General features: G+C 39.0%; 1 protein-coding gene across 2 annotated transcripts in view; it reads right to left on the minus strand.

Annotated features, from left to right (window-relative positions):
* Positions 1 to 2,195: 2,195 nt before the first annotated feature.
* slc4a5a (solute carrier family 4 member 5a) overlaps positions 2,196 to 18,384 on the minus strand; it is a 34,886-nt gene continuing 18,697 nt past the window's right edge. Inside the window, exons 9-24 of one of the 2 annotated variants that reach the window (XM_061818564.1) lie at positions 18,204 to 18,358; positions 17,964 to 18,092; positions 17,148 to 17,322; positions 16,210 to 16,343; positions 14,464 to 14,735; positions 13,346 to 13,380; positions 12,831 to 13,022; positions 10,325 to 10,438; positions 9,390 to 9,551; positions 8,628 to 8,806; positions 8,433 to 8,505; positions 7,851 to 7,919; positions 6,895 to 7,068; positions 6,390 to 6,554; positions 6,243 to 6,301; positions 2,196 to 2,384 (exon numbers count right to left, since the gene is read on the minus strand). In XM_061818564.1, coding sequence (XP_061674548.1) covers positions 2,219 to 2,384; positions 6,243 to 6,301; positions 6,390 to 6,554; positions 6,895 to 7,068; positions 7,851 to 7,919; positions 8,433 to 8,505; positions 8,628 to 8,806; positions 9,390 to 9,551; positions 10,325 to 10,438; positions 12,831 to 13,022; positions 13,346 to 13,380; positions 14,464 to 14,735; positions 16,210 to 16,343; positions 17,148 to 17,322; positions 17,964 to 18,092; positions 18,204 to 18,358 — 2,253 coding nt within the window. In that variant the 3' untranslated portion in view covers positions 2,196 to 2,218. Of the gene's footprint in view, positions 2,385 to 6,242; positions 6,302 to 6,389; positions 6,555 to 6,894; positions 7,069 to 7,850; positions 7,920 to 8,432; positions 8,506 to 8,627; positions 8,807 to 9,389; positions 9,552 to 10,324; positions 10,439 to 12,830; positions 13,023 to 13,345; positions 13,408 to 14,463; positions 14,736 to 16,209; positions 16,344 to 17,147; positions 17,323 to 17,963; positions 18,093 to 18,203; positions 18,359 to 18,384 lie in introns of both variants that reach the window. The other variant, XM_061818563.1, reaches the window with a different exon arrangement.

Below are 18,384 nucleotides of genomic sequence, written 5' to 3' on the forward strand. Positions count from 1 at the left end.
ACAGGAAGAGCAATCAATTTGCATCTGCTTGTCACTACAATTACACACACTAGTGACTGTGATGCTTCAGAAAATTTCTCCGGTAGTTCTAACTAACATAAATCAAGTCCCAGCCCGGCCTTTGAAGAGTTTCCATGTTCTTCCCGTGTCAGTGTGGGTTTTCTCTTGTTACTCCGGTTTCCTCCAACATCCCCAAAATGTGCGCGGTAGGTTGATTGAAGACTAAATTGCCCGCAAGTGTCAATATGAGTGCAAAATTATTTTTACATCTGTTTATTAATATCTACTTGCTCAAAGATAGTTGGGAGAGGCTCCAGCATGACTGCAACCCTCATGAGGATGAGAGGTATAGAAAATAAATGGATATTGTAGGAAGGCACTGGAATATTATGGACAGGTTCAACATCAACACTGCACAAAAATATAGAAACAAAAACTGATGTAATCAAATGTATTGCACATACATTTGCCGCCAAAAGTAATAGATTGGCAAGGTTAATTCCTCTGTTTTTATTGTTTACTTAAGACATTTTGGTTTCAGATCACAAGATGAATATCAGACAAAAGTTATGATTTTTTTCATGGTGTTTACATCTAGATCTGTTATAGAACGCAGAACAAATCACCCTTTGTTGTAATCCACCCGCATTTCAAGTGAGCAAAGGTGTTTGATCAGGAATCATGAAATTACCAAAGTGAATGACAGTCAATATTTGGTGGCATCAAATTTACTTGCAATAACTGAATCAAGACTGTGACCCATGAACTAGACAGCATTCTTCATTTGAAATGCTTTTCCTGCAGCCTCTTTCACTTCTTGGTACTCTTGTCTGACCTGTTTGTCTTGCGCTGTTCTTTTTCAGGACATTCCAAATTGTTGTATTGCCAAGTGATGTTTGTGCAATAGCTCTGATTGATTTTCTCTTTTGTCAGGTTTTCTCCCATAGACAGCTCTCTGGTCTTCATGTTTTCTGAACACGAAATTCTGTTTTCAGTGGTGAAACCCAAATCCAATAAGCACTATCTCACGATTAAGTAATCAATCTAAAAGACAACACCTGAGCAACTAGAAACACCTGTCAAGCACATGTTCCAATACTTTTTCTCACTTGAAAAGTATGTGACTTCAAACAAAAAGTGTTCTGTGCCGAGTTGTTTCACACATCCCTATCTAAATTCAGAACTTTTGTCCCATAGTCATATTTTGAGTGGAAACCCAAGTGTCTTCAGTGTACAACAAAAACAAAGGAATTGACCGAGCCATTCCAAAACCTTTGGAGGGGAGTATAAGTTAAATAAAAATTGGACCTAAATAAATGTTTGAAAATAAAAAGGTTAAATACTGTACAACTCAACTGTATTCGACCTTTAACCCTAAATATTTCCAACTACACACTGGTACAAAATTTAAATGAGTGAATCACTTTGTACTGCTATAGAGAGCCTAGAGGTACCACTACCGCACCTTGCGAACCACAATTCTAGGCCATTGTATTGATATAGTTAGTTTTCGTGATAGTAAAGTTGGACTGTCCCATAAAACCTTTGGCATATTTAAAGATAAAAAAAAAGTACATGTTAGAGTACAGTCATTTTTAATGTTAGAAATCTTTAAGCTGGACAGGTGGATATTATGACACACTTGTTCATAGTTGTCCATTTCTCATCCAGTTTTACTGAAACCAAAAACCTGAACTGCATAACTTGCTCAACAAAACAATAAGAACATCAAGACATTTGGTTGTTTCTTTTTGTTCCGGGTAAATTTCCCAATGTAAGAATGTTCCACTCTGGGGGGTTGGGAGAGCATGGACAAAGGAGAGCTACTTCTGAGTGATTTGAGATGCACCACAGCTTTTGAAAACACACCATTATACACCATATAATACAGTAAAACTACTGAAAATAAATTGGTAACTTTACAATGTTATGTAAATATATACGAGTTAAGTTGAGGGGCAAGTTGGCCTGTCGTCATAACGCTGTATGCACATGCGGCTGACATGACAGTACCGAACAATGACTATATTGTAGTAATAGTACACCATTATACATCAAAGGAAGTAGAACAACACACGGAAACTTGTATTTATTAATATGTCAGTACAAGTTGAATTATCAGAACCCACTTGTTTGAAAGAGAGATTTGTGAAGCTGTCCAGGACGCCCCCTACTGTCCTTGGGCAAGTTGTGGCTCTGCTCTTAAAGCATCCAAAATTCATAATGTAGTCTCGCTACTCATGTCTCGAGGCCGGTGTTGGTCCATATCTGAGTCTTCATCAGACTCCATCTCTATCTTGACTTGTGGGACAGGGCAGGCCATCCCTCGGGCCGTTGGCATGGCTGGTGATGACGGGCAGGATATCTTCAGATGAAGGGTAATGCTGAGGAAGGGCAAGCGCCAGTTACCTCACACACTAATCAGGCAAAAACATGACGTGTTTGAAGAGGTAGGCCAAGGGGAGAAAAACAAGTTTGGTTGCGGGACTAGAGCAGCTCACGATGTGTGCAAGCGAGGAAGGGCACATGATTGTGAAGGGGTAGGGCGTCTCCTGTGTAGTGAATGACTCGAAGCAGTAGACACTATTGTAAGATGTATCTCAGGTAAAGTGCACTTTAATGAATATCTTTTGTAACAAATACTTCAATTAAAGAAAAACTATACAAAGTTGCCGAAATAATTAACTTGATCATTTATTAGTTGTTCTCCTCATTCATAGACTGTACAACTAGTCATGTACAGTGATTTTCATGTATGCTAAACTACTTCACATTGTATCTGTACATGCATCTCATATAACCAACTACTGTCCAGTGAAATTTGCTTTTGCTGTCTTTCCAAACCATGCCTCTTTCAAAGCAATGCAGAAATGATGGTCCATTGGCATACAAGGAAGAACCAAATAAAAACAGGCATAAAGGGTGATATGTATTGTAGGACAAAAGTATCACGTCTATCAACTGTTCTTTGACTGTAGACAAGGGAAAAGATTAACAAAAGTTCCTCCAGGAGTTACTTCAATTCACATGAAAGTATAGTTGATTTGCCAAAGAGTTTTAGGACATGGGTGAAAAAAAGAAACAACCAAAGTAATAATGGTTCTTGTTACATTTGAATGAGTGTAATAATAATAAAAAAAAAACCTAGAGATGAATCTTCTAAACTTCCTGTTTGTCCTTTACAAACATTTTTGTGTATCTCTTTGATTTTTCTTATTTATGCAGTGCATTATTCCAAGCACTGAAATATAAACATCCTGACAAATGGATTTTAGACACACCAAATGTACGCATACATTTTAATTAATTCCACAGCGCCAGTCTTTCAAAATGTTATACACATAAAGGAAAAAAATACAATCTATGCAAAATGATTCCTTGTGCGCATATTGTGAAAGATTCAGTACACAGCACAGGAAGAGAAGCAGCAAACATTATGCAGCAAGAATGATTATAATCTGCATTGCCTTAAAGTGCATGGAAAGGACACTAAATGAGATTATAATTGAGCCTCAGCACAGCACTCGGTGAGGACAATGGTGTTGCTGTCAGTAGTGCGTCTCCAATTGTGGGTGTTCCTGTGTCCATTATTCACATCTCATCCAATAATATCACAGAGGAAATTATATAGGGAGAAGCAAAGCAATACGAGTCATCACAGAAAGTGTAACACTACTAATGTAATGAAAGAATTAAATAAATAAAAAGCAACACATTGACAACAGATTTACAATAAACGATTAAACCAACACAAAGGTATTGTTGTCAGATTTTCTAAATGTATGTATTCATTTAATCTTCTGTAGGATATCATCAAATGGTGGAAGACTTAATGAATTGTGCAGAAATGTCCGAGTGTATGGTGATAGTATTCAGTCTGGTGGGTTATTTGTAGGTGGATTTGTACACTTCTGGATAATAAATCAGAATTTCATACTTCAACTAGGTATCATGGCGGACGACTGATAAGCACATCTGCCTCACAGTGCTGAGGACTGCGGTTGCGGTTCTGAGGACTGTGTGGTGGATTCCATGTTCTCCGAGTGCCTGCATGGGTTTATTCCAGTTAGTCCGGTTTCTTCCCAGATCCCACAAACACGTGTGGTAAATTGATTGAAGACTCGAAATCAGAGGCCTACAACTGGTGGCCCGCGGGCCATTTGCAGCCTCAAAATATTTTGTGGCCCCCAAATGAGAAAGTTGAATGTTAATGCGGGCCTCGCGTTTTACAATGTTGTGTGTGGAGCTGATGAACCTACCAATCACAGTGAGGTATATGGCCCTCAAGGACGTGACATTGACCGGGTTAGCTGAGTAACATTTTTCTTTGAGTGAAAGTTACAGCAGCGTTGCCATTGAGTTTTTATTAGTAATTTTCCAAATAACTTGTTTAAACCTCTGTCCTTGATTAGGGTAAAAAGATCTTTGAGAAGATTGGATTTTTTTTCCAAATTTTTCATGTAAACCGTGCCCGTGCATGTGCGACCCAGACTCTGCCTCCAGTGCAACCAAGGTAAATTGAGTTTGAGACCACTGCTCTAAATTGCCTGAAGGTGTGAATGTGTGAATGGTTGTTTCTATGTGCCCAGTGCTTGGCTGGCCACCAGTTCAGGGCGTACCCGCCGCTCACCTCAAGATAACTGGGATAGGCTTGAGCACGCCCGTGACCCCAGTGAAGGTAAGCAGGAGAGAAAATTTGATGGATGGATTGGAGATTACTCTATGAATTTATCATGTGAGCTCAAGTGTGTTAAGCGTGAATTTGTCCTGATAATTGGGGACTGAAACAGGTCAAGGAGAGTCTTAAATATTAAATGTGTTGAATATTTATGACCAAAAATCTTCATGTGTGCGCGCAAAGTTGAGTAGGGATGAAACTGTCTCTAGTGTACCAATAAAACAAAACTCTCATTGTATGAAAGTTAACAGTTGTGGGAGTTCAGGAAAAAGGCAAAGCTAGTTTATTTGCTGAGCTTCTCATCTGGCTCTGAGATAATCCTTTTTATATCTTTATCAGTTTTTAGAATGTCTCATTGATTTAATTTCTTAATTAACAATGGCTCATGTACCTTTGTTTTATATTTTTGTTAATGCTACAATGTTACATAAAATATTACCTAAACCAGTCGTGTCAAAAATACGGCCTGTGGGCCAAAACTGGCCCACCAGGGTACAAGCCGGCAAGCAGGAAGTATTTGAAAGTGGAAAAAATACACAAGATTTTTATGGTGGTGGGGACTAAGGATAATTTTGATTAGTATATAGAAAACAGAATATTAACAATTGCTTGGTCTTCATCACGTTTTAATTTTAGAGTGCAGTACTATATACTTTTGTGCCTGAAAATACTATCACTACGATCAGTAATTATGCACCCATGTGGATGGCAAACATGAGCAATATTTTATCAAGAGGTTGCTTTGCAAATATCCAGTCATTTTCTGAGCCGCTTATCCTCACAAAGGTTGAAGGGGTGGTGGAGCCTAACCCAGCTGTCTTCGGGCAGGAGGTGAGGTACACCCAGAACTGGTTACCAGCCAATTGCAGTGTACATAGAAACGAACAAACTATCATTCACACCTAGGGGCAGTTTCGAGTGTCCAATTACTGTTGCATGTTTTTGGGATGTGGGAGGAAACCAGAGTGCCTGGAGAAAACCCACGCAGGAACGGGAAGAAGATGCAAATTCCATACAGACTGGGCTGAGATTTGAACCCAGGTCCTCAGAACTGTGAGGTAAATCCTCTGAACCAGTCAATATTTCAATTTATGCTATATTAAAAATATGCATAATAATAAATATAGCAGAATTTTAGTGGCATCATAATTTGATATCAAATTAGGCTGCATGTTGCCTGTGAACTACAATGAGTTTACCAACACTGGAACAGATTGGTTTGAACCTGGAGCCCCTTATTTCCATTCTTCTTTTCCAAGAGGAAAATAAGTTTTTACTTTTGAACAAATCAAGAGGTCGACTAGAATCCCAAATCTGACTGTTGGATAGAAAATCTTCCACTATATTCCAATCTTTTGACCAAGACAACTCTGATTCCCATTACTTATTCAAACTGTGCATATGTATCATTAAAAACAACCACGAGAACCACTAATAATGCATGTGTTTGCGTTAAAGAGCTTGGTGTGTGGGAGAAGGCTGGCAGTAAGCCCCCCACTCAGACTGTACAACATCAGGATAGACCAGATCTTTGTAGGGGATGTGCAATTTAAGGACACAGTACCTGCGATCCAAATCTGAATCAGAACTTGGTGAATGGTTGGAGTAAGGGCTGTACTTATCCTGCAAGTCAATACACACACGCACACAAACACACAAATACAAATTCAGATATGGCCTGCAGGGGGCAGTAAAACGTCATATTCCTCACCGCTTCTTCACTGGCTTCCAATTTGGGCTTTTTCTTGTCTTTCCCCCCTTTCTTGTCGTCATCTTTCTTTTTCTCTTTTTCCGGCAGAAGGTCATCCAGCCAAGCAAGGTCATGCTGGGAGAAGACCAAGTCCAGCATTTTGCGGACAACCATCAGTCCCAGGATCTAAAGTTTAATACAACAAAAGGCACATACACATTCTCATGGATCTGAAGTTTAATGCAACACACACGTTTTCACATTGTCACCAACATTTGTCTCATAGGCAGGTTATGGGCTGTACTGTATATGATGCAGTCGGATGGCATTTTAAGATGACATTAACATGAATCACATGTATAATTAATATTGTATAATTATGTAGATCATCAGTGTACTACAGGCGAATGTATTGTTGTAGCAGCCATGAATCTCACTATTTCTGGAGCATGCAGAAGAGATTTAATCTAATAACCAACTTGAAATATACAATACAGTAGTAGTTATATTCATGATAATTACATACCATAACTGGAAAGATGATAGCTAAAAAGGTAGATTTGAGTATCCACAGTACAGCCAGGCATATGATCTGGATCAGGGTGAACAGGTGCACCCTTCTCAGAGGAACATGGCGCAGGTAGGAAAGGTCAGGTTGATGCTTGGATGGCATCATGTACAATTTAATCCTGTCCCAGAACTAAGGATGATAATTAAAACAAGGTTGTGTCAGTTTCAAGTACCCAGTCAAATGGTTGCAGATGTCATCTTGGGTCACTCGTCATACAGGTCCAGATGGAATACATTATATGAGCATGAATTATTGAACCATGTGGCAGAGGGGTGAAGAAGTTAATTGAATGCAGACCTATAAAATGAATGAGCAATCACTGATTATTTGTAGGGTTCGCTTATGTGTCACAGCTCAGACTGCGTATGATAACTGTTGTTTTCATGGCAGGTAAAATACTAATAATAGTGATAGTAATGTGGTTGGTGACTGCATGCAATCACGTATAATTTGTTTAAGTGTGCAAGCAGTCAGGTGTTTATCTGCCTGCTGGGTTGGTTTGTTTTGACAGCTTCCAATGACTTCATTCCTCCTCTCCATCAATTAACCGAGGAAATAATAAATACAAAAGGCAAGGGCCAAAAACAAGGAATGAGGTCAGATGACTACAAGGTGTAAAACTTGAAACATTAAAACAAGACTTGACAGACTACGGTGGTACTAGAATGCTGGGACATGGCAACGAGGCAAATCACTCACAAGAAGCTCGTAAATGCACTCCAGCCCACACACACACACACACACACACAACAAACTGGCAACTCACCAACACAAAACACGAGGCATATATACAAGACATATTTCACGTCAATGAGACACAGGTGAGGTACTGCTGCCAGGAGAAGCCACGTGCAAAGGGAGTGGCCTGGCCACGCCCCAGACACTAGGACACATTTTGGCTCATAGCATACCTGAATTCCGCTGAGGGAAGCTACTCCCATGTAGAGGAAGACACCGTACAACACAGGCATCGGGATGAACTACAGAGAGGACAGGCAAAATCTTCTAATAAACTGTAAAGTTTAACCCCACTACAATGCATGTGGGAGAAAAAAAGCCAAAATACAGTCCTGTTTAAGTCTCAGTCCACAATCACTTCAGTTGTTTTAATGATCCTTTTTGAGAGCCGGTATTCAGACATATTGGATTAAAATTGTAAATAGTAAAGGGATGGTGCACGAGCCAAGGGAAAATACAACATGCAATTTATTTTAATTGTTTGAGTCCGGGGAACCATCCACCCAGCAGAATCAAAATAGCTCCTCCTGTCTGTCATCCTCCATGAAGCAGGAACTAGCCAGCTAACTAAGACACAGATAATTAATTGAAAAATAATAAAATAAAATAAATACACTTCAAGACATTACTACAATTGATTTAAGGTGGTAGCATTTGCTTTCTTCACTCTTAAGCCTTGTGCTTTAAAATTTCATGCATAAATAAAAAGAAGGATATTCATAGCATATGTGCCTCATTCCCAGTGTTCTTCATACCTTCAATACTGGAGCAAGGAAGATGGAGACCCCAGTGAGAACAAACACTAGTATGCCAGTCACTCGTTGTTCTCTGTAATGCCAATATTAATAGAGAACACACAAAAATATCAATTTGTCTTTTCTTCTTTTCAAATGATTTTTATTTCATCCATCCAGTACATGCAATTGTCTTTTTTATTGCTATTTGCTGACCTGACTCCGAGGAACTGTGGCTGCTCACCGGGAGCACTGGACTCGCTTTCCATCTTCAGCGAGTCTATGTGTGCGATGGAGATGACGGTGGCAGCGACATACCAGGGCAAACCCAAGAAGGAACAAGCGGCCATCAGGACCCCTACCCAGAATAGATCCAAATGATAGCCGCAACCTTTCTACAGGGAGAGGGGCCACAGAATCATAGTTAACAGTAAGCTATTGCCCCCTTTTTTTTTTTTTTGCATTATTCTTCATGTGGTACTTTTCAGGTACAATGTACAATGTGAAGCCTCCATTGTTCAAAGAAGAACTTTGGCTTAGTTAAATTAGTTATACAGTACCAGTATATAATAATATATATAGTATATAATAATAATAATATCTGAAAGGTCAGTTGAGGATGCAACATATAGAAAACATGGAGATACAATATATGCAGTTATATTTAATGGGATTTTATTGTTTTGATTTACTTTAAAAAGTACTATTTTGAACCCTACATAGAAATTCTGTTTTCAATCTACTGCAGTTAATTTGTTTTGTTTTATCCATGACAACAACTCAGGAGTTCAACCCCTTGGGAGTTTGGAAGGTTTAGGGTTCTTGCTCAAGGGTACCTATGTGGAACTTTGGAAGCATTTCTACAACCTGCATTGGGATTCAACGCCACCCTTCTCTGGCAGACAAGAATCTAATTATTTCTGAGCAAGTTCCATTTACAACCAAATTTTGATTAGGAAATGAAGTACCGTATTGTACCTTCAGTTTGTTTTCCTTGCGGTTGACAATGACAGCACTGATTTGCTGGTCCATGAAGATGAGGATGGTGACAAGGAGGGCAGGGACAAAACTGCCCAGATAAACCCACCAGGGGTTCTTGCCAAACGGCAACACCAGCCAGCCACGATCTGGCCGAGTAGGCTAGGAAGAGATGAGAAAAGTCTTGGGACTTATTGCGGAATATCATCTTGTCATTAAATATTCAATGATCCAGTCAGGAAATGTGTTTACAGTAATTGGAAGCCACATCATCTTTTTGAAAATTCTCATTTTCTTTTGTTATACTAGTATTTACATGTTGAAATTGCTTGTCCATTCTTTACCCTTCATTGTTTTTGGAATAGTTGCCCATTTTCATGATGGATTCAAATGAACACAATCAACGGGGGTATCGACAGCCTCACAATTTGTTTCGCTCATCCAACTATGGCAGAGTTATATGAAAGCTTCTGCTGACAGCAGTATGCTGTAGTATATGCTATACAATGACGTAACAAACAGTGAAGAGCCTCTTTAAATACAAAGCAATTAGCGGAAACATGTTGCATGCGTGTGACCTTTGTATTCCTCCTTGTGGCTATTTTTGGCATAATGTGATATATTTTCACAGTGAGCTGTTATAAGAGAAGATGCAACACGCTGAGTAACTGCATCATTAGTGTTGTAATCAATTATTTAAGTTCCCACCTGTTTGGAAAATGACAAGCACCCTGTGCGAGATTCAAGTCTACACGCAAAATTAGAGCTTAGTGTAATGAAATGGCCAGTTTTGAATCAAGCTGAAAAAAAATCATGCCACAATTACAAAATGTTCTTGATCGTTTTGCAGTAATCTATGGAACCTGCTACAGCCAACATTTTTCATTATTTTTTTTTTTTTTTTGGGGGGGGGGGTGTATGGATATAGCCTGTACCTTGAATTCTGTTGGTACAATCAACTTGGGGGTTTTGAGGCCAATCAACATGTCAAGGCCCACAAACGTCATGATCGACATAAAGATAGAAAAGTCACTGATGAGTTTCCTCAGCTGAAAAAAAGAGACAGAAAACAAACATTATGACCAACCAGTTCAACTATGCAATCAACAATTTAACACTTCGACAAGGTCAAACAGAAAACATGGGAATTAGCTTAAGTTGCTTACATGTAAACAGTCAAACAATCACCAAATGAAGATTGTTTATTCATTTAATGTGACTGATTGCTGGGTCCAAACGTTTTGATTTGTAGAGTTTAGCTTTACTATGATATATTGTGGTTGAAACACATTGTCCTCTCGGAGCCTAATCCTGTGTTGAAATATTCGCGTATATTTACTTTATATGTACTTTTACACTGTAAACTGTCTTTGCACATCTGTGAATATTTTGCCACTGTGGCAGTCTTGCTGAGCTTCACATTTGCATACATCTACACTCTTAATAGCAACATAATACATGTACTAATTGGCTCAGATGTATTGTATTATTACCTGAAGTTCAATAGTTTAATTTTAGTGTATTTAGATATTTTTTATTCTGTTCTGTGATGTGAGGTAAGAGTTGAACCATTGCATTTCTGCTCTCTATGACAATAAACCTCTGGAAATCTTTTAACCGGCATCCACTAAAAGGTTGGCCGTTTCCTCATTCAAACATTTAAAGTGGAAAGACATATTTATTTATTTATTTTTGCATATTTTTAGGGCTGATTTCTAGATAACTATTCTCACGCATCAGCATTGTGATTTTGCTGGTTGTGCAGTGCGCAGTGTGGCTTGATGATGTTTAACAGTCGCTTGGCTTTGGTTCTGCAGGGGTGACAATGCCCCCGTTACGCAGTACAGGGGGCATTATAAATTGTCATTCTGAGCATGTTTCCCCAGGAAGGCGGAATTTAGAAACTGGTTCCCTCAGACATCCCAACATACCTTCATGACAATTGATTTTGGCAATATGCGTTTTAGATTTGTCTGAGTGGCTTACTGACGGACTGCGGAGTTATTACGCCGCAGAGAAAGGATAAAAACTTTTTATACTTTTCACAGATTGTGTTTTATTAAAAAAATACCAAATGTTGCCTTCTCACCCTATTGGGACAGTTTTACAGGGCTCCAATTTATTCTACATTATTGTAAGTTGTATTCTAAATATACCACCGCTGTCCAATAACAACCATGTGGTTCACTTTATTATCATGAGTAATTCAAATTTTGTTTTCATCAGTGTCGTTAAAATAAAACACCACAAACAATAGTTTATTATACAGATATATACCGTATGTGTTCTTATAACCAAGTTTGCTTAATGTTCAACATTTAATTTTAAAACGGACATAGTACCACTCATGCTATGGCTGTTATTTATGCATTATGTCTCCACACTCAACATTTTTCTAGTCTCACCATTTTTTTTCAAAAACAAAAATGGCCAGTTATTGAGTTGCATAAACTTCTGAGGTAATAACTAAAAATAATTTCTGTCACTCTCAAAATTGAAAGGTTCTTCTCTTGGGATTGCTCGTTTCAGCTTCTTCCACGCATATTCAATGGGGTTTAGATCAGGGCTCATCCAAGACTACATCAGAATAGCCAGATAATTTGCCCTTAGTAATCATTCTTCAATGTTTTTTTTCCTGTGTTTTGGTTCTTTCTTTTTGATCCTGTTGGAAAACCGATCCGGGTATTCTGCAGCTAATACTAAGCTTTCTAAAATTGGGCAACCTATTTTGCTCTAGAATATTGTGATAGCCTTGACATTTGACAGCATCAGATGCACCAATACAGCTACAAAACATAACCAAGTCTCCTTCCTGTTTCAAAGTAAGTAAGTAAGTAAGTATTTCTAATTATTTTAATGTATGCTTCATTTTTGAGATGTTGAATTTGTAGGTGATATGAAAGGGCAAAAAGACAATCTCCCAGAACTTTTGTGCCTCTGAATGTACATTTAAGAAAAGTCCATTCAGGTAATGTTTTATTTTGTTCATGTGACTGTGACATGTCTACAAAAAAAAAAAAAAAACTATTGTGAAGAGGCTTGGTCATATTCTAAGGCTGCTTTGCTTGGTCTGGAAAAGAAGATAGGGTTAGGGTTGGATGGTACAATAAAACTTCAAGGCAATCAAGGGACTCTGAAACAAAATGTGCTGACCAGCATCAGAAAGCTTCATTACAGCGACAGGTTTGGGTCTTTCAACAGGATAAAACCCAAAATGAGTGGGTACAAACACCAAACAATGGTAAAGAATAAAACATTGGTCTATTCAGAGTTGTCCCTATATGAGCCTTGATCTAAATTCTGTTTAATACCTGTGGAGGGAGATGAAACATGCAGTCTGGAGAAGGTACCTTCAACTCTCAGAGACCTGGAGCACTTTGTAATCAGGGCGAGGGTGGACTACAAGACAGACATACAGCTACTATTGGGTCACTTAGTCACCTTGGTGGGAAAGTAACGGCTGAACTTGAACTTCTTGAGGGTGACAGTCATGGAGTATGTTCCAAAGAAGAGGATGAAGGACATAAGTGCCAGATCTGGGACATACTTGCAGGAATTCCCCACCAAAGATCCACCGTACTTCAAACACTCCTTCTTACTCAGCTGGCTCCAGTCCAGAGCTGTCACATTCAACTGCGGTTGGTTGGGCAGCAGTGGTGCAGAGATAAAGACAGTGAACAAAATGAACGTGCTTTTTTCAGACTTCCAAGCAGAAAGCAACATGTGCCAGCACAGATGCAACATTGCAGTCCACGCAAGACAGAAGGATTGTGAGGATGGTCGGATGGATGGTGATAAAAGGAAAGAAAATAACAGGACAGCAATACAGCCACCAATTATGATGGCAGAGTACTCATTGGGAAAAACAAGATATCGATAACTGGGACTCTACTTTCAACTGGAAATTAATGGATCCAAAAAAGTATTAGGAAAACTCAGCGAAAATAAGCACTTACCCCAGAGACACTAGAGCTGTTATCTGGCATTGGAACTAAACCATTGAAGATCATTGCCGCCACTGTTTGTGAGTCGGAGAGGACAGGTTGAGGCCAAGGGTTTAATGAGACATAAAGAGCAGATGAGGAGGGGAAACAGAAGGGAATAGAAAAGAAATGCACAACATCATAATGAGAAGGCAGCAGAATGCTGTCTGCGGGGCATGCCATCCAATAAAATGGGGACTCACTTGGAAGAGATGGGAGCCAAATTGTTGAAGCATGCCAAAAGCAAACAAGAGACAAATCAGTTACGGAAATCAATGTCTGTAGAAATTACGACGTGTTTTACAGTCAATCTGTGTCATCAATATGAGGTGTGCCAGAAAAGTTCCAGGACTGAGGTGGGGGGTCCGGGGGGCATTAATGCAGGGCTTGCTGTGGTGGTCCTGCCTGGCTGCAAGGTCTTTTAATGCATTACACACATATTCCCTTTTTTAATGCCTGACGTACAATGATCTTTGGGTGAGGGGGCTCCTGGGGAAAAGTTGAAGTTTGAAGCTTGGATTTCAAATTTTTCTGACTCCAATCGTGGGATTTCTCTGACACACATCGTCAACTATCTGTCCACTGTTGACATGTCTCAAAAAGATGGACACTAAGAAATTCCACTAATGCAGCTGTTTTCATGGAATTCTATTGCGCTGTATTCTATGTCCAAGAAAATAAATGTGGCTGAGCTGCCACGGATTTGGGGCACCACCACTTCGATTGCCCAAATTATTATGGTATTTTCTTGGGCCCCTGACAGTGTTGGGCCTTTAGACTTCCCTTAATGTTATAAAACCTTTACTTGGACCTGCAGGAGAAGGAATGGTTTTGCTTTAAAGAATTGTTGATTGTCATAAAATGAAGCTGTGCAGGATTCTGTTTTCAGCTGCACTGCTAAAACATTTTAAAATAAAACAAACATCTGTGCGCTTACAATGAATAATTGCTTTATCTGGCATTAACGTTAAAACGATCAGTGTTCAAACTCATGTGGTTGGCAGGGTGCACATTAGTAGGTTGATTTTGTTCTGTACTCCTAGAATTTTTATGATCAATGTACTTGTCCCTGAAAGAAAGAATAAACTCACTCGGGTCTGGGGCCAAGCACTCGCACTTGTAAGCAGTGACATAGTCTGGCTTGAAGTTGGTGTTGATAGGGTAGTATTTGAAGGAGCCCACCATCTTCTTGATTGCATCAGAGATGAAGATGAAGGAAATGAGACTGGAGAAGCCCTCTTCAGTGAAACGTGTCATGTACTTGATAATGTAACTGGCATCAGTCGCCACCAGGATGAAACACTGCAAGCACGAGTGGATACCTATCCACAGGCGCAGCTCCATGTAATCAATGTTGTTATTCCTTCAGAAAGGACAAAATCAAGGATGTGTGGTGAATGAATTGCTGAAGTGAGTCAAGATCCAACATATAAAGCGTTCAAGGCCCTAAAGCCCCTCCAGGACAAACTTACCCCCGTAACGCCAAAGAAATTAGATACTAAAGAGTTCAACGAAAATTATTGTGAAAAAGGATACTGGAGCAAATTTTGTTATTGAGCTGAATACATAGCAAGAATTTGGTTTCACAATGTTTTAATAAATTTTCCGATATATATATATTATATATTGTAGCATTAGAAGATCCAAAGTGTTACACTGTTAGACCCCCTTCAAATATTTTTTGTCAAAGCCACTGTTCTCTCATCCACCAATCTGATGTCACGCCAATATTCAGGAAACCTTGTGCCAATCCCCAAAACCCCAATGCTCCCTCCTATTTCCAAACTTCTAATTCTGTGAAAGAATATTGGATTCTTGAGAAAACTGTTGCTTCTTCACTACATGCCCTTCTAAATTGCAACCAGCTCTATGAACGGTTCCATTCTGGTATCTGCCTGCTTCACTATTGAAATTGAACTACTCAACATTATTTAAAAAAAAAAAAAAAAAAAAATGATCTGCTTGTAGCTGATTGGGGCCTCTTAACCCTCTTCATTCAACCCATGCACAATCATTGGATGACTCAACACTATTAACATCACAAAAACGTGAATGGGGAAGTTTCTTTGAGTCAGTGGGAAAGAATTGCATTTGCAGGAGAGGTAGCGCTGCGTGTCATTCACGTAGCAATAAAAATGGATGCGGTTTTTGGAGGAGATATTTCAGATGGGAATGACCTATGTGATGAAGGGAAAGCAACCCAAGAGCCCAGATTGCAGAAAAAAAGCGAGCACCACCCGACAATAAAAGCATCGTTGAGGCGCATTGACACATCGTCAAACATAACATTACGATGATTATTTTTCTTTTCCTTGAATTTCTTTTGCTAGTGTACCTCTACCTTAAGAGATATCTTTAAGTTTCATATTTGCCATTAAGGGGTGAAGCTTTACAATTTTTGATACAACGAGTTTAAAAGTTGAGTCATGCAATGTTACTATTACTGTAATTGGCAACACGGTACAGTGGGCCGCAAGTGATAAACACTTAAACAATAGTGAAAGACTTGAATCTTTCAGGAAATACAAAAACATGATAAAAATTAAACCGTAACATGGTAAGTCATTTCCATCAAAATTGGATTTCTTCGCACAGAGGAGATTAAATAAAATTCAACCTAAATATAAAAATTCAGGGGTTTTGTCTTTTTCTTAGATCACCGGGAGATCCGTAGCTTTACTGAATCAACATGGACGTAATTGAATTTAAATCCTATATGAGTGATTATTCACATGTACTTTCAGATTCCAATTATTTGTATGTTTACAGGATATGTCTCCACTTAAAACCCATAATTCCTGTCTATTGCATTGTCATTTGTTGGTAAAGAGGCTCACTTGCTGAATTCAAATAGGAGCTTTTCAAAGATGAGGATGGGTCCAGTTGAGCTGAGAATGATGAGCGGCTGACCACTAAGCAGACAGAACACAGAGCCAGCCAGAGCTGTACCGAGGAAACTTTCCATGACACCCTGTGGAGGGCGAGAGGGACAGACAGATAATGTTGTAGGATGAAGATGACTATGAGTGAGGCTTTATTGTTAAAAAAGTTTACAAGGAAAGCAAGAAAGATGACGTGAACTAAACTACTAAAGCTGACCACGGTGTCCACTCATAAGATTGATCATGTAATGATGGCGATGTGCCCTGCGATTAGCTGGCAACCAGTTCAGGGTGTACCCTGCTTCCTGCCTGTTAACAGCTGGGGTAGGCTGTAGCACTCCCGTGACCCTTATGAGGATAAGTAGCTAAGAAGATGGATGGATGGATAATGGCAATACAATTAATTGATATGTGGCACTTTTGTGATGATTTTTACCTTGGTGATATTTCAAGTTAAAGTGATTTCTATCCAGTCACTGGGTCTCTTTAATAATAAATGTATCAGTCTAAATTTATCTTTAAAATTAGCGTTCTTTAAAGTGTTTCTAAAGATTTTTTCCTCAAAATTGTCCGATATAATGAGTGATAATAATTTCCAAAACGTAAAAAAATATAGTTATATTTTTATGAATGTCTTAATGCAACATATCAGAGCTTTTTTTCCACTTTCTTGTTATTTTTTTGCCAATTAGTAGTCAATTTACAAAGTTCCTCACTATATTTGTATCTAAAACAAGCAATCTTCTACAATTGTATATGCGAGCCAATCTGTGAATGTACACACATGCACCACAAAAATAAAAAAAAAACGAGAGAGAAACAAATTTGTTGCTCAATGTCAGTATTTACTTTCCTACAGCCAACTAAAGAAGAGGCCATGTGCGTTGTTTTACCTGGTAGTTTTCTGTGGCATCTCCCAGAAGGCCACCAAAGGTAATTGCATTAGTGATGCAGCCCAAGTAGATGAAGAGCACGGCAGAAATGGACTGAATGTGGAAACCCTCGTAGAAGTCACTGGGCAGCCATGGCAGTTTACGCTTTATGTCCAGGTACAATCCACCACAGAACCTATGACATAGACAAAACTGTTAGTGATTCTGATGTACACGTAGAGAGGCATTGTAATGTGGAGAGCAGCAAATATATTAATATCGTCTCTATGTGCGCAGTTTCCAACTGATTTTATCCAAGGTGTGCCATTCGGAATGATTTTTGTTTGCAGACTAATTGCAAGGTATTGCATGATGAATGGAGGGTAATTCGTATCTGAAGTCCCTGAAAAGTTCACATGCTAGATTTACCTTGTACACCACTAGAAACTACACCCACAATTCTTTTATGGTTGCATTAATAACTCTCTGACAATTTAAATTAAGAATAATATCTTTGTAAAATGATTTTTTTTAAATTGTTTTGTTGTTATTGTTCTTGTGCTGTATATTTCCTAATAAAACCAGCGCTAGATTTAAATACGATATTTAGCTGACCCAGGCAAAGTTAAAAAAATACAGCACGCCTGCTTTCAAATTGTGAAGCAAAGCCGTGTTGGTCTGCCAGATAATTAAAAGGGAAAAAAAACAAACATATTTTTATGGTAAGGGGATTGCATGTTTCTTTTGGGGGGTTGTAATTATACACAAATAAACATGACACCTTGGGAAACCCAAAGAATTAAAAAGATTAATGAACAGTCACATTTGGGAACTCACCGTCCAGTGAAGGCCAGTTCCTCTCCTAGTTCATGTTGTGCCGGCATTTCATCCTCAACCAGGCCTCCTCCTCCTCCTCCTGCTGTACCATTCATCTGGCCCAATTCATTTAAGGAGAACACTGACTTCCTGGAAAATTTTTTTTGTAAAAATGACATACAATGGTTAAGCCATTAAAATGTGTGACTATTTCGAGCACATTCCTAAAAAAAAAAAAAACAAAAAAAAAACAACTCCAACCTTTTGTCTGCGGAAGGAACTTTTTTGGGTGGCTCAATACGGATTTTGGGATCCCATTCCCCGGGTGGGAGCACAATCACCTCATCCAAAAACTCATCTATGCCCGCAATGAGGTCCTCACGGTCTCGGGCTTTGTAAGCTACGTCGCTGAAGAGCTAGGAGAGGAAAACAGAGAGAGATT

Source organism: Syngnathoides biaculeatus, chromosome 4 (assembly GCF_019802595.1).
Source record: "Syngnathoides biaculeatus isolate LvHL_M chromosome 4, ASM1980259v1, whole genome shotgun sequence".
NCBI classification, from domain to species: domain Eukaryota; kingdom Metazoa; phylum Chordata; class Actinopteri; order Syngnathiformes; family Syngnathidae; genus Syngnathoides; species Syngnathoides biaculeatus.